At 40.0% G+C, this 17,073-nt stretch overlaps 1 protein-coding gene across 1 annotated transcript in view; it reads right to left on the bottom strand.

Moving 5' to 3' along the window:
• Nucleotides 1–16,373, bottom strand: part of LOC126457046 (growth hormone-regulated TBC protein 1-A) — a 50,944-nt gene extending 34,571 nt beyond the window's left edge. Inside the window, exons 1-5 of the mRNA XM_050093035.1 lie at nucleotides 16,214–16,373; nucleotides 15,848–16,049; nucleotides 15,016–15,249; nucleotides 7,783–7,943; nucleotides 7,526–7,634 (exon numbers count right to left, since the gene is read on the bottom strand). Coding sequence (XP_049948992.1) covers nucleotides 7,526–7,634; nucleotides 7,783–7,943; nucleotides 15,016–15,249; nucleotides 15,848–16,049; nucleotides 16,214–16,233 — 726 coding nt within the window. The 5' untranslated portion in view covers nucleotides 16,234–16,373. The remainder of the gene's footprint in view (nucleotides 1–7,525; nucleotides 7,635–7,782; nucleotides 7,944–15,015; nucleotides 15,250–15,847; nucleotides 16,050–16,213) is intronic.
• Between the last annotated feature and the right edge of the window lie 700 nt (nucleotides 16,374–17,073).

The raw sequence follows: 17,073 nt of genomic DNA, 5'->3' as shown, positions 1-17,073 counted from the left end.
GTGCCATGAAGCAGTCAGGACATCATGGGAGACTCTGCTGCTGACAGCAAAGGGATGTGACAGGCTGTTCAGAAACAATGGAAATGTCCAAAACTGATGAATCACAATGCCACAAGCAGGAAAAAGACTTATGAGAATTCTGCCTCCAAGGCAGCGGCTGGATTGCCACTACCTGAGGTCGAGCCGTGAGACGTTGTTTGCAGCCTGTGTGATCTCAAAAGAGGGCGTGAGTTTCAAAATATTGTCTAAGGTAGGGTTGTCCAGTTCGAGAACTGCAGTATGAAGTTCTGAATTGGGAGACAACTGGACCACAACGTCTCAGATCAGTGAATCTGCACGTGAATTTTTGCAAGTCAGGCTAGCACAAATGAAATCGTAACATTGACTCAAACATTGTATGTCCATCACCCATGAGCAGTATGACTGACCAGTCTGCTTGGGTATTGATGCAACTCGGCGCGCGATGCAACCACATGGGATATTTGTAAATAATAACTGGATAGCAATGAATGCATCTCTCCGAACTTCAGTGCAACTGAATTTGAGAGAGGAACCAACATCTTTAGCAAGAAAAATATCTTCGGAAAGCCCAAAAAAGGAAGAGCAATCTTTGGAAAGTGTCATCTGAAACCTGAAAAGCACTGAACTCGTGCTTCAGACACTGCAAATATGTGCCCCAATCATCTTTCTTATCATTAAATGACAGGAACTCGGGTGGGTGGCACTCCACCTGGGAAATGACCACAGCCTGGATGGGTTGAGAAACGTGAAACTGTAAGCGATCCAACACACGTTGCAATTTTTGCTGCAACTGCTGTTGCTGCTGGACCTGCATTAACAACTGTTGCTCCCAGAGCAGCTGTTGCTGCTTCACGAGTTGCATTCAGGCAATCACAGATAGTCACTACACTTTTACCTCATTGCCAATCATAGTGATGAGAATTGGACAAGTCAGGGAATAACTTCACAACCAGTGCTGGCTGACTAGCTGATTGAGAGTATCAACAATGAGATGCCCAAGAACAATAGGTGGATAACACAAGAGAATGGCAGAAAACTGAGACAGTTTGGCAGAATAACAAGTCCAAAGGGTAAACCAAGATCAAATAGAGTAGTGAATTCGGAAGCAAGGCAATGATGTGTAGTGAGATATATCTGATAATGCCAAGAAATGACAACTAACAAAGGAACGGCTGCATTGCTGGCTTTGAAGGGAGTCTGCGAGCCCTGAAAGGTCGGCCAGACAGACATGGCTTATGGTGGTGCTTACATCGGCACCCACAGCACCCACAATTGCAGCAGTGCCGCCTGGCAGCCATTACCTACATCCATTCTGCCTGGCAGATATTCGAACACACTGGGGCAGAATATCAGAGATTTGCGCATCTGCAAAAAGATCGATACATGTCGCACCTTAGCAAAAGATCTTCTGAGAACCTGAGAAAATTCTGGTCCTACTTAAAATTTCCAAGCAGGTTAAAGGCTTTTATTTAGTCATGCTTCGATCAGTCTGGAATGGAAATAGAGGACAGCAAACGGAAATCCGAAATTGTAAACCTTGCATTTGAATCATTCACACAGGACTGCACAAACTGCTTGGCCATTGTATGGGCTCCCGTATGGAGGACTTAGTAACAGGTATCTCTGTCATAGAGAAGCAATTAAAAGAGTTTAAACAAATGTCACCAGGTCTGGATGGAATCACAAATTGGTTTTACAGAGTACTCTGTGGCACTGGCCCCTCAGCTTACATTTATCACAAATCTCTCAATTAGTGGAAAGTCCCAACCGACTGGAAAAGAGCGCACATGAGTCACGTATGTGAGAAGAGTAAAAGAATGAATCCGCAAAATTACAGGCCAATATCCTTAACATTGGTTTGCTGCAGATTTCTTAAATACGTTCACAGTTAGAATATTATAAATTTCCTTGGGTCCTAAGAGCTTCTGTCCACAAATAAGCACAGATTTAGAAAGCATTGCTTGTGCAAAACTCTGCTTGCCCTTTTCCCACATTATATCCTGTAAACCATGGATGAATGGCAACAAGCAGATTCCATATTACGAGATTTCTGGGAAGCATCTGACACAGTGCCTCACTGCAGAATAATGATATCCAGGTCTAATGCTGCAGATAGAAATGAAATTGACAAATATGTAGGGGCTCTGGGAAGAAAGGTGAATGGTCGACTTAGGTTTATTGGTAGAATTTTATGAAAGTATGATTCAGTTGTAAAGGAAACCATGTGTAGAACACTAGTGTTATCCATTCTTGTGCACTGCCTGAATGTTTGGGATCCTCATCACGTCAGATAACAGGAGGACCTTGAAGCAATTCAGTGGGGGGCTGCTAGATTTGTTATGGGTAGGTTTGATCAACATGTGAATATTATGGAGATGCTTCGTAAACTCAAGTGGGAATCCCTGGAGGGAAGACAATGTTATTTTCAAAGGATCACAAATGAGAAAATTTAGAGAACATGCATTTGAAGATGTCTTCAGAATGAATCTACTGCCACCAATGTACATTTCATCTGGGGACCACAAAGATAAGAGAAATTAAGGCTTGTATGGATGCATACAAACAATCATTTTTTTACCTCACTTCATTTGCGAGTAGAACGGGAAAGGAAAAGACTAGCAGCAGCAGCATATGTACGAGGTGCGACAATAAAGTAATGAGACTGATTTTCTTTGCAAGATGTGGCAACCCTGCAGGCTTGGTTAGGCACAATATCTTTGACCTTGGTCTATAAGCTGCTTCTAGTCCAAGCGGCACATCGATGCAACTGCTCAGTCATGAGTTTTTCTGTAGTAAGTTAACACGGGTTTGTGTCTCGTCATGGAAATTAAACTGCATAATATTGCGCAACGGTATGCCATTTCTTTTTGCGTTAAATTGAGTGAAAATGCAACGACAACTTACGGTAAGCTTCAGAAGGCTTTTGGAGAGGAGGTTATGTCAAGAGCTCGAGTTTTTCGTTGGCATAAAAACCATACTGGACAACCATTAACCTCACAGGCAGATGTCAACTTGGCCAGGGTGCGTGAACTCTTACGATCTGATCGAAGATTATCTGTGAAAATGATTGCAATAGAACTGAACATCAATCGGGAAACTGTTTGTCTAATAATAACTGAAGTTCTTGGTATGAGAAAGATTTGTGCAAAAATGGTCCCCAAAACTCTCACACCACAACAGCGAGAAACACGGAAAAATGTGGCAGCCGATCTGTTAGAACACATGGAAATCAATCCAGAATTGTTGAGCCATGTTATCCCTGGTGATGAAAGTTGTTTTTTTTTTTTTTTCAGTACGATCCAGAGACAAAACGCCACAGTTCGTAATAGTGCTCAAAGGGATCACCCAGACAAAAAAAAAGATCGCAGTCAAAGTCAAAAGTGAAATGCATGCTTGTGTGCTTCTTTGATTCCAAGGGAATTGTTCATAAAGAGTGGGTGCCTCCTAGACAAACAGTTAACTAATATTACTACAAAGAAATTTTAGAAAGACTTCATAAAAGAATTCTTCGTGTCCGTGCCAACATTGCTTATAATTGGATTCTGCATAATGATAATGCACCATCCCATACTGCTCAGTCAGTACAGCAATTTTTAACCTCAAAACAAATTTCAATACTTCCACAGCCATTTTATTCAGCAGATATTGCTCTCTGCGACTTTTTTCTATTACCAAGAGTCAAAACGGTGGTCAAGGGACACCATTTTAAAACAACACAAGATGTCCAAAAAGCTGTGACGAGGGTCTTGGAGGATATTACAGATGATGAGTTCCAGAAATGTTACCATCAATGGCAGAAGCACTGAAAAAAGTGCGTGCAATCAGAAGGGAACTACTTTGAAGGTAAAATGGTAAGCAACATTTTTTTTTCACATCAATCTCATTACTTTATTGTCGCACCTTGTATGTAGGCATAAACAAGTTTTAAGAACATCACTTCAACAATTAATCATGGAGGACAATTAGGATTATAAGAGTGGTTTAGTGGTGCTGTTTGATGAGACAACATTATGACCGGATCAGAAACTGCAGGAACTGTCAGCAAAATGTAAATAACTGATGAAGTAATTGATAAGGTGTCTGTGTACCCTAAGGAGGAAGAGTATAGTCTACGTAGTCTCATACACAACACGTACAAAGAGATGAGAGCTAACAGTACTGCTTTGCACAAGCAACATGCTAATTAAACAGAACTGAAATCTGATTTCATGGTCAAACTCATAATCTAAGAAATGAATTCAAAGAGTATCTTAATTCCGTCCAACGTGTGGTGGAATTGACGAGGCCAGAAGCAGCAAATAAGTGCCATGAGAATTTTATTACGTATAAGGAAGGACATTAAGAAGACATTGTAATCACTGATAAGGAAATAGATGATTTAATTGTTGACAGTCCAAATTTTATAGTCTAAAGGAGACTGGGTGAGAAGCAGGAAATAGTGTGAAGTTGTCTATACAGAGAAGGTACCTGAAGGTCGATTGTCAGTACCTAAACCTATAGTTAATGTAAGAAATAAGAGTGAAACGTATGATTTCGACAATAGCAACACTGTATGCACAGATGTGATGAATGCAGGTCACAGCAATCTACTGGCTGCTGAATATGTCATACTGTATGTTAATGGTTATTCACTGTGCACATCAGCTATATTATGTATCTTTGATATGTACTTATATTCTTTAATAAGACAACTTGTCTTTGAGTCACTGGGCTGCTACAGTAGAAGAGAGGGGGTAAGAATTATTACTAGCATAGATACTTCAGAAAAAAAAAAGTAAAACAAGATTTCTGGAGCACTGCAATAGGTTTCAATTCTTGCAGGAAACACACACTTTCAAAGTCACAAGAGAAGAAAATATATTAAAAACAATGGGATGAATAGTACAACAAATTTAAGTACATCACAGTTAGAGAAAGTTAAGAAATCAAATAATGGACTGCAACAATCAGTTGCAACTGATGCTGTTTCACAGAAATTATATTAAAAACTATGGAACTTTTAAGAGATTTTTATGCCATGATCGGTCAATTTTGACTTGATCATCACTTTGCAGTGCACTAGAAAGCACTAAAACATAGCCACAACATTATATTACAAAGACAAAGATGAGTTTTGTGAGCTTGGACAATGTTGGTCAAGATCTCTACAACACTCATGTGATTTTTTTTTTTACTGACATTTAATTTGTTTATGTTTTTATGTTTACATGGATATTATTCAGGATTTAATTACACTCGAGATACGCACATACATTAAAGTTGGACTGATTGTTTGCATTATCAATGCTGAACTCTTTCTGTTTGGTCATATAATTAAATTTTAATAGCTGCATGGGGTAGTGTCAAGGATGAGCAAGTATGTGTTATGGCCATCAGGGGTGATTACCCGGCATAGAAGTTTGTCACCGGGGAGGGGGGGTTTGGGGGAATGGAATATTGCTTAACAAAAGGACAGTTGGGGTCCTACACCGACAAATTGGTAAAATTTGGTGCTGCTTAAAGTAGTTTTTGGTAACTGTTTCGGAGTTCAGGGTAAAAAATGTGTATTGATACATAATAAGGTACCCATTTTAAGTTAAATGATATTTGTTGGTTTAAATAGTAAGCTGTTTGCCACTCTTGTTAAAATGTGTTTGACACGTAACACATCATAAGTCAAGTGGGGAGGTTGTGAGTGTGATACGTAAGCAACACTACTTGACAGCAAAGAACTGCCTTTATAAATGTATGATACTTTTGAATCTATCAAATTAAATACAAAAAACGAGTGTGGCAGTAAATACGGTCTACTGAATGGAAGTATGACAGACAATTTGATATGTTCTATAAATTGTCTACAAGGCTGCCTGGAAAAGAATTTCATTTCATTGTGTCACCTAATATGGCCAAATGTCTAATTGTATTATGTTACTTAAAATGTGACAAAAATGATGATCAGCTCGGACTGTACACATTAACATAAAATATTAATGACAACCATCACAGCTGTATTGAAACATGTTTATTGTGTCACAGCTGCGTTTGCTCACTGCAACTGACAGAAGCATCATGAGCAGTAATTGCAGGCAACATGATATGTATATATTATACTCAATCTTTTATCAATCAAGTGTGGCGCTGATCAAGATAATTTCATTAACATAAAGTACCTAAGCATGCAAGCTTTTATTTCTCTCTAACCAAATCTGACCACTTTAAATTATGTTGCTTGAAACATATCAAACAGGTTCTGTCTTTTATGTGCTAACACAATAGATTACACACTGAGGTGACAGAAGTCATGGGATAGCAACACACACATACACAGATGGCAGTAGTATCACGTAAACAACATATAAAAGGGCAGTGCATTGGCGGAGCTATCATTTGTACTCAGGGGATTTATATGAAAAGGTTACCAATTTGAATATGGCCACATGATGGGAAGTAAAAGACTTTGAACACAGAATGCTGATTGGAGCTACACAGAATGCTAGTTGGAGCTAGACGCATGGGGCATTTCATTTTGGAAATTGTTACGGAATTCATATTCCAAGATAAACAGTGTGCCAAGAATACCAAATTTCAGGCATTACCTCTCACCATGGGCAACACAATGGCCGACAGCCTTCACTTAAAGACCGAGAGCAGAAGTTTTTGCACAGAGATGTCAGTGCTAACAGACAAGCAACACTGTTTGAAATAAACACAAAAATCAATTTGGGATGTACGACGAATGTATCAATTAGCACAACATGGTGAAACTTGGCGTTAATGGGCTATGGCAGCAGACAACTGATGAGAGTGCCTGTGCGAACAGTGCGACCATCGCTTGTGGTGCCTCTCCTGGGCTCGTGACCATATTGGTTGGACCCAAGGTGACTGAAAAACTGTGGCCTGGTAAGAAGAGTACAGATTTCAGTTGATAAGAGCTGATAGTAGGATGTGAGTTTAGATGGACCCCACAAAGCCATGGACCCAAGTTGTCAACCAGGCATTGTAAAAGCTGTTGGTGGGTCCATAAAGGTGTGGACTGTGTTTACAGGGAATGGACTGGGTCCTTGGGCCAACTGAACTAACCACTGACTGGAAATGGTTATGTTTGGCTACTTGGATACCATTTACAGCCACTCATGGACTTCATGTCCCCATATAAACAATGTCATGTCACTGGGCCAAAATTGTTTGCAACTGGTTTGAAGAACATTGTGAACAATTCGAGTGAATGACCTGGTAACCCAGATCGCCCGACATGAATCCCACTGAACATTTATGAGACATAATCAGAGGTCGGTCAGTGTACAGCTTCCTGCATCGGCAACACTTCCACAACAATGGACAGCTATAGAGAAACGGGACTTCCGTCGAGTCCATGCTACGTCAAGTTGTTGCACTAGACTGGCCAAAAGGAGGCCCAAAAACTATATTAGGAAGTATCCCATGACTTTTGTCTTCTCATTGTAAAGTTGCTATTCAGCTGCAAGAAACAATTCTACAGAGAATTTTGTAACAGTAAATCACTTACTTCTATTGGTAGAACTTCTGCAAAGAGACAGATAAACCATTTTGTTGTTATCACTGCCCATGGTAAGCCGACATCCTGGACATGTTTGTGTACATCTGGTATTTTTAGCCTAGGAACAAAACCAGACACCATAAAATGAAACATCAAATTTAGAGGGCAAATTTAATTTCAGTACACATGATATTGCATCTAATAATAAGTATTTTTTAAGAATTTCAGAATTCAGACCATAATTTAATTTTAATTTCGGATGATACCTCACAAGTTCTTCCAGTACTGCTATGTCAGTTATCACACCCTCCATAGTCCTCGTGTAATATTTCGGCAGTGTCTTCTCAACAAGTACTTTCAATAACCAGAAAGTTGTTTCCTCATCCTTGGTGACAAGCAAAAGTAAACCTGCTATATAATTCAGACCCTGGAAGGAAAAGCAACTGTTGTGTAAAACAAGCAACACAATTATACTAAAAAATCAGACCCTGTCTATCTTTAGATTTTTGTTGTGCAGCATGAAACAAGAAGAAACATTTCAATAAATTGATATGTGGTGACTCAAAGCTAGATATCATCATGAACAGTCTTCGTTTTACTATCTCAGTCTTTCCTGAGGCTTTTCACATTTTTGTAGTCCTGTCACATAATGGTTTTAGATCACAGTTATCTTGATGTATAACATTACAACATCAAAAGACAAAACAAAACCTATTTTGACACAGATATATAAAAAAATATGGTTTATAAATTATAGCATTAACCTGAAGAGCTTTGCACAAATCTTTTTTTTTTTAATTTTATATCAGCTATGGAAAATCTAGAAATTTGAACAAGATAGCAACATCCTATGGCCATCTCTCAGCAATGAACATGTTTCAAGTCACATCAGTGCTCTGAAGGCTGTTTTCAAAGAATTTACCATACAGTCAAATAAATGTAAGTACGCAGTCCATGGTGCCAATCAGACAAACAAACAAAGCTTCCATGGAGATGAGCTACCTTACTGAAGTATTAACACTGCAGAACCACTGTATAAAACAGTCCAAACAATTGTAGGAATATATTGCTTAAGTTCACTAGCAAATAGTTTTTGAAAGTATGCTGTAGCAACACACATCTCCTGTACTTATGCCAGTCCAATGTGATATTTATCAGTTCACATGAAAACACAATAGAGTAATAAAACTTCATGAGCAGTGACACAAATATTTACCTCAATGTGATCAAACTAAATTTTCGTGGGAAAGTGTAGTATGTAGGGACAGAGAAAGAAGTAATAAATCAGCTTTCATATTAAAAGCATATGGTCAACACACAGTAATATAATTCTCAAAGATTTTCAATCTCTCATCATAAAGATATTTTTCCAAACATTTTCAAAACAGTAAAAGTCTCAGAACTACTGAATAAAACATTCTCTTGACTATTAGACAGGGACAAGTAGGGGTCAATAAAACAAGCAAATAATCCTAATGAACACAGGTACAGAAACCAATGTTTTCCAATGCATTATGACTGAATAGATGAACATCTTATAAAAAGAGTCCCTTGAGGATCCAACTGCAGATATGTGCTTGAGGAGGAACAGGTGTTCCACGTGGCCATCATTTGTGTGATGGGAGGCTCCAGCATGTCTCCTTATCAAAGCCCTAATACATACAAAAATCTTAGGTATGTTCTGAACACAACGAAAACCATCCACAATGTGTTCCTAGAGTATGACTATCTATATTATAATTCTGGAAACATCACCTAAGCTGTGTCCAAGCCTTGTCTCTGCTGTATGCTTTCTTCAAGGGGGTGCTAGTTCCACAAGGTATGCAGGAGAACTTTAAAGGTAGGAGATAAGGTACTTGCCCTCAGGAGACACCACCTTAATGAAACATTGTCTATGTTGACATGGCAGTCTGTGTTCCAATGAAGTGGAGGGCTAGACCGTATGAGTGACTGTGTAATTGCCGGCAGGATCACCCAAGCCGGGCAGGTCCCCACAGACGATACAAACTGCCTCTCACAGTGCCCTGTTTTGTATCCTATCTTTTCCTTTTCCTTTATAATTGGTGACAACAGGCACAGTATAGTAATATGGGCAGCAAATGACCCTTGGTATCAAGGAAAGCAGTGATGCACGTAGGCCTTACTGTGGAGGGTGGATGATGTTCTGTGACTGACGTGAAGACAAGCTGTGTGACAGGTAGAGCACAGAAATAAAACTTGGCCATGAGATGACATCCCCAGCAGGACACACTGATGCTGTGGGCTCATAATGTGCACTACCAAAAAATTAAAATCACTGAAACTGAAAGGAAAAATAATCAGATGGATTTTAAAGATATGTCCTTTGGAACGAAAAGGACAATCCATACTAGATATTGGGACTAAGTGAAATACGATGGCCAGAATCTACGGAAGTTTGAACATAAAATGGTGGAGAGCTGCTATATGTAGGGCTGACAGGTGAAGATGCAGTGCACAGGAATGGTGTAGGGCTCTTACTCTCTCAAAGCTTCAACAGGAGTTTATCGTAGTGGAAACCTGTCTCCAAAGACAATAACCATAGACTTCAAAACCAGGGAAAATCAAAGAATTTCAAACTCATAAGGGATATTTGAAAAAACACTGGAAAAAATCTCATTTTTGTCTCAGTAAATCAAATAGTTTGTTTACTGAGGTGTCATGCATCGTCGCTGTCTGGGTGCAGCTGAGTATGTGTGCCGCCTTCCCTACTCCCTCATTACTACTGCTTCTCCTCTTCCTACCACTTCCCTCAGCTTGCAGCCAGTGTTGCCACCACTCGTTAGCCTAGCAGCTGCCGACGAGAGGCACGAGGAGTGGTTTGTTTGGATCTGGTTCTCAGAGATTGTAGACACAGAGGCATTGGCCAGTGGCCAAGTGTGCACGAGTTGTATCTGAGTGACTGTGTGAATCTGTGTGTGCTCGTTTTCTGACAAAAGCTATGGCTGAAAATTTAGTTGTGAGAGGATAATTGTCTTTACTATGTGCCTGCTTGTGGCTCTGGAATCATCTTCACGGTGAGTTGCTACCTACCCTCATTATTATTCCCAGAGCATTTGAATAAGTTATCTGTTGCATGGATTGATCACCACAGCCTCATTTCATCAATGCTGTCTGTGGTTCCTGAATGAGTGGATTCCTGCAACGGGCCAAAACCACAGGCCGTTTCTGCAGGTATCTGTAATGGATTGGGACTGCCGTGCAGGCCCTGCCTGTTCAATCTAGTCTCACCAATATGCCCATAAGCCAGGTCTGTTTGTCTGTGATGTAATGCAGCAGGTTCCCACGGTTAATCCATGGACCCAGGGCTGCAGTGCTTCTCTGCAGGCCAGAGACCATGGATGATGGATTTCAGGAACTGCGACTCTCTCACAGCAAGTATGTTGTGCAGTGCGGAGTTTTATAGGCTTTTCATTTGTTCTAGCATATTTTGCCACTTCAAAAGTAGTTTATATGTTAAAAAGTATGGACGATAAGAAGAATAAAACTGTATCAGTTGATGGTGGTTTGTGCATTATGTACTCATATATTTCTCAAAAGAAAAATCACACAGTACCTGTAAAATAATAGATATAACACAGAGGGTAGTAAGCGACAATAACGAACATACAGGGTGTTTCAAAAATGACCGGTATATTTGAAACGGTAATAAAAACTAAACGAGCAGCGATAGAAATACACCGTTTGTTGCAATATGCTTGGGACAACAGTACATTTTCAGGCAGACAAACTTTCGAAATTACAGTAGTTACAATTGTCAACAACAGATGGCGCTGTGGTCTGGGAAACTCTATAGTACGATATTTTCCACATATCCACCATGCGTAGCAATAATATGGCGTAGTCTCTGATTGAAATTACCCGAAACCTTTGACAACGTGTCTGGCGGAATGGCTTCACATACAGATGAGATGTGCTGCTTCAGCTGTTCAATTGTTTCTGGATTATGGCGGTACACCTGGTCTTTCAAGTGTCCCCACAGAAAGAAGTCACAGGGGTTCATGTCTGGCGAATAGGGAGGCCAATCCACGCCGCCTCCTGTATGTTTTGGATAGCCCAAAGCAATCACACGATCATCGAAATATTCATTCAGGAAATTAAAGACGTCGGCCGTGCGATGTGGCTGGGCACCATCTTGCATAAACCACGAGGTGTTCGCAGTGTCGTCTAAGGCAGTTTGTACCACCACACATTCACGAAGAATGTCCAGATAGCGTGATGCAGTAATTGTTTCGGATCTGAAAAATGGGCCAATGATTCCTTTGGAAGAAATGGCGGCCCAGACCAGTACTTTTTGAGGATGCAGGGACGATGGGACTGCAACATGGGGCCTTTCAGTTCCCCATATGCGCCAGTTCTGTTTATTGACGAAGCTGTCCAGGTAAAAATAAGCTTCGTCAGTAAACCAAATGCTGCCCACATGCATATCGCCGTCATCAATCTTGTGCACTATATCGTTAGCGAATGTCTCTCGTGCAGCAATGGTAGCGGCGCTGAGGGGTTGCCGCGTTTGAATTTTGTATGGATAGAGGTGTAAACTCTGGCGCATGAGACGATACGTGGACGTTGGCGTCATTTGGACCGCAGCTGCAACACGGCGAACGGAAACCCGAGGCCGCTGTTGGATCACCTGCTGCACTAGCTGCGCGTTGCCCTCTGTGGTTGCCGTACGCGGTTGCCCTACCTTTCCAGCACGTTCGTCCGTCACATTCCCAGTCCGTTGAAATTTTTCAAACAGATCCTTTATTGTATCGCTTTTCGGTCCTTTGGTTACATTAAACCTCCATTGAAAACTTCGTCTTGTTGCAACAACACTGTGTTCTAGGCGGTGGAATTCCAACACCAGAAAAATCCTCTGTTCTAAGGAATAAACCATGTTGTCCACAGCACACTTGCACGTTGTGAACAGCACACGCTTACAGCAGAAAGACGACGTACAGAATGGCGCACCCACAGACTGCGTTGTCTTCTATACCTTTCACATCACTTGCAGCGCCATCTGTTGTGAAAATTGTAACTACTGTAATTTCGAAAGTTTGTCCGCCTGAAAATTTACTGTTGTCGCAAGCATATTGCAACAAACGGTGTATTTCTATCGCTGCTCGTTTAGTTTTTATTGCCGTTTCAAATATACCGGTCATTTTTGAAACACCCTGTAGAACCAACTTGTTATTGGTGCTCGCCTATAGTCTTGGTTTACACAATTCTTCCCCGACTTCTTTCAAGATGCCTACTTGTTTCTGAGGTTATTTCTGAAATCAGAGAAGGTATTTTAAACTTGTCTTGTGACTCCAAGGAAGTCTTGCAATGCCAAGGAAATGCATATTTATGTCACCAAATGGTTTTTTGTTTTATTGAAATAAAACAACATCAGTGGTCTTAAAGAAACAAATATACCACTTGGCTTGCTTTCTCCATCTAAAAACAGTTCATTACAAAAGATACTGATGTTAGTACTTAAGATTTTTGCTCATATCAGGAAACGTCATCTGCTTGTAAGATTTTTCAGATATGCAGCAGTGAAATTTTCTCGTGTTTGTAAGATATGTGGTAGTGATAACATTCAGATTATAGATGATAAGGGATTGGGCTTGGCAGCCAATCTGCATATAGTGTGCAAAAAATGCGATGCTGATAGCTCATTCAAAACTTCTAAATGTAAAAACTGGTACTATGAAGCTAATATGAGGTTTACCTACGGATTGAGGTGCACTGGAGTTGGAAGAGAAGGGGGAAATTTGTTGTGTGGAATGATGAACATGCCAGAGCCATGTCTGAGATTTACACAAACTGTGTACTGGAAAACGTAATTTCTGATGTGTGTGAGGACAGTGTGATAGCAGCTACAGTAGAAGCTATTGCAGACAATGACCTGTCGGATGAGAACGATTCTGGTCATGTTAGAACATGATCTTGTTGTGTTATGTGATGGTACATTCGTGAAAAGAGGGCATACGTCTTTATAAGGTGTGCCAAATAGTACGTATTGACACAGGGAAGGTACTAGATGTTCAGGTTACGAGCAAATTCTGCTATAACTGTGCACTTAGTGGAGAATGTGAAGAAGATGTAAAGAGCATAACTGCAGCAAAACATTTTCTGGTTCTAGTGGTGGAATGGAAGGAGCTGGTATGCAAATTATTTTTAAGATATCTGTCAAGGAACATGGTGGGAGATATGTGAAATATCTTGGGGATGGTGACTCCAGTGCATTCAAGTCTGTGAATGAGAGCAAACCTTATGGACAACTTTCAATTGAGAAACTTGAATGCATAGGTCACATCCAAAAGAGAATGGGCTCAAGATTGAGGAAACTTGTCAGTGACGTGAAGGGCAAAAAGTTGTAAGATGGAAAGGGCATTAGTGGACACAGGCTCTCAAAGAAGATGACAATCTTCGAGTGTATTACGGCAAGGCTATCAGACAGAACCTATCCAGTGTAAATTACATGAAAAGTGCAGTATGGGCTACATATTTCCACATATTGTCAACAGCTGAACACCCTATTCATAATCTGTGCCACATTAGCTGGTGTGAATATCTACAAGCTCAGAGGGATAACCCCTACATTCACAAGGAGAGGCTTCCAAATTGTATCCTGGATCTTGTCAAGCCCACTTACAGGGTTCTGACTGATCCTGCACTTCTCAAATAGTGCGCTCATGGCAAAATATGGAAACGATGCCCTAAAAACACATTTGCAACTTATGCAGTTATTGTATTTAATGATGGGAACGTCAGGAGGATGAAAGTATTAGAAAGGAAATTTTACTCAAGACATTCTGAGAAAAATAGATATACAGCATGTCTCTGCAGCTGAAAAGTCAGTTGAAGACCTGGTAAAGGAATGAAAACAGACAACAAGAAACCAGAAGAGAAGCCTTGAAGGTAAAGACGACCCAGAACACAAATGTGGTGCCTCCTGAAGAAGTGACACACAGAAAAAAATTTAGTTTGAATTTAAATTGCATTTCCTGAAAAGTTTGTTTTTTAAAGTTTATATACCTTTTCCTCAGATTCTATGAACGCTAGAATTATGAAATTACACATATATCTGTAAACCTAATAAACATTGTCTCAAGAGCAAATTTTGAAATTTTGATTGCAAGCTGAGATATGGGGCAAAGTGCTTGGAATTTTGCATGAATTTAAAATTGTACTAGAGGAATTAAAATTAATAAATTATGAAAATTCTCCAATTTGACATATTCCAAAAACTTCACGAGAGAAGTTTACAACGTATAAAGATATGAGACAGAGAAATTTTGGTTGAAATCTCTTCATGTAAAGAGTGGTACAAAATTTCATTGCCATATCTCCAAAACTGTAGATTTGGTGCATTTCTGAAATAGTGTGTGTTTTTCATCAATGTCCCTCCTTAAGTACAATAGACACTGATGCCTAGAGAAACTATCTGGGACTACGAGAAACTATTTTACAATGTGTGATACTTATAGAAATCACAATAGTGAGGAATTTACCTGACAGTATCCAACTTCTTTGTTGTCATGTGCATAGGCAACTAATATATTACAGAGCTGCCTCTGATGGTCTGCAGCAGCATTGAAGAATATGTTATCTGGGTATGTCCTGGGCAGATCGGTCTTCACAATGTCAACTATATCTTGATCTATATCACCGGAAAGCAACTGAAGATAATAGTTGGGACCTGAATCGTCTTTCATTTTCTCTGCACCACTTACAGTTAGCCATACCTGAAACAAATACATCCAAAATATCCAGTCTGCCTATTTTCCCATAACAAGAACAGCCAGCTTTGGGAGACACAAATTGTTATGTTAACATATTAACCATGAATTCAGTGACTGTGATCTATGTGATATTCTGGGGTAGCTTCTGACTATGCCTGAAATTAATTTCACAAAAGGCAGTAGAATGTTTTGAATGGTTCACAAACGTACATCTTGCAGGTATTTGTTAAAGTAACTGGGAACATTAACCACAGTCAAAAGACTATTCCTGGAAACAACGCACATCCTCACAGCAAAAACTATAGGCCTGAACATCAAAGTCTAAAATGTTTACTGAAGGCAGTTCATCATGAATACTGCAAGATTTACGAGTGTAGCTTTTAGTGCGAGACTCTGCAATACTCTGGAAGTTTGTGCACTGGTCTCATTTGAGTTGCCTTTTAAAATAAACTGAAAGACTGTCGTCCACAGCGCACTGATTCCATTTGATGTCTCCTTGAAACAAGAAAGCTCCGTATATTATATTTCCGATCCTATAATATAAACTAGGTAGCGTATTGATTACCGTACGATGATATCCAGAGACAGCTCTGTGTCTTACCTTGCCTCTATATTCACTTGGAATTCCTTTTCGCACATAGCGTTTAACTGTCAAATTCCTTTTCAACGACCTCCCTTCGCCTACCAGGTCTGCCCATTTCTTTGCCCTCCTTGCCAGAACAACAAGATAATGGGACATAAATTCTTCATAAGTTTCATAATCGAAGTCATCAGGACGCTCAAATCCGTACTCGTCAATTTTACTGAAACAGAAATATGTACTTAGGACCACAAGTAACAAATTCGCAACATAGCTTTACGGGCAATTTTTGCCGGTTACTTTACGCGGCAGGACGTTTTGTAAACCAGTTTCGAGACTCTTAATATGAACCAAACATGAAATAATTTATGTCATGCCTAAGTTTACCTAAAATGAGAGTTTGCCATTACAGGAAGTAGCAGTTCAGAAGCATTGTCAGCGAATTCTCTTCTGGTTTCTTCCGTTACTTATCATAATTAACGAGGTTAAACTTGATATTTTGAAATGAGTACACCAGTTACGAAATACTTGCTACCTGCTGTTCAGTGTATTTACATCTGTGTATCGATTGCTTGGAATCGATAACTGACATATCGATAGTAGACAATCACACAAATGAAGAGCAAACGTGCTAAGCGCACAAAGTCTATTCATCATTATGAGGAAATGTTTGATGTTGATTTCAGTTTTATTATGAATAAAGTGCTCTTTTCTGTCAGCTAGTCAATACAGCATTGTACAGCTAATTTACTCGATGTGATGTATGGGTATGGCTAATTTATCTTGATTAAGTTACAGCTGCAACAAAGGTAGCGGAATCGAGGGCATTCGTAGATTTTTACACTCAAATTGTTCTGTAAATTCCACTGATATATTTCATAAGATTATTGGCACAAATCTGAAGGACCTACAACTCAGGTGTTTCATTTTGGGCAGATCCTTCCAAAAGTTACGCTGGATGCAGTAGGCCACGCTACCCTTATCTGCACCATGGCCGAGACGGCCAGTAACCGTCTACAGAGCGGTGACAACACAGGCGCATTGCCATAGAGACGTTTACAAAGTCCCGTTAGTTATTGGTTGAGGTAGGCAGGCCTGCGAAGCTGCTGCGCCCAGCCCTCTCCAACCGTCAGGGATCATCTTACGCCGACTCAGCTAAAGTTCCATGTTACTTGGTTGTTCAGCCTCAAGAAACGTCATCTGCTTGTAAGATTTTTCAGATATTTCGTCGATTGCGCTACTGTTTC

The sequence above is a fragment of the Schistocerca serialis genome, chromosome 2, assembly GCF_023864345.2.
Source record: "Schistocerca serialis cubense isolate TAMUIC-IGC-003099 chromosome 2, iqSchSeri2.2, whole genome shotgun sequence".
NCBI lineage: Eukaryota > Metazoa > Arthropoda > Insecta > Orthoptera > Acrididae > Schistocerca > Schistocerca serialis.
Note: the sequence above shows the minus strand (reverse complement) of the source record. Positions and strands in the feature narration are given on the sequence as shown.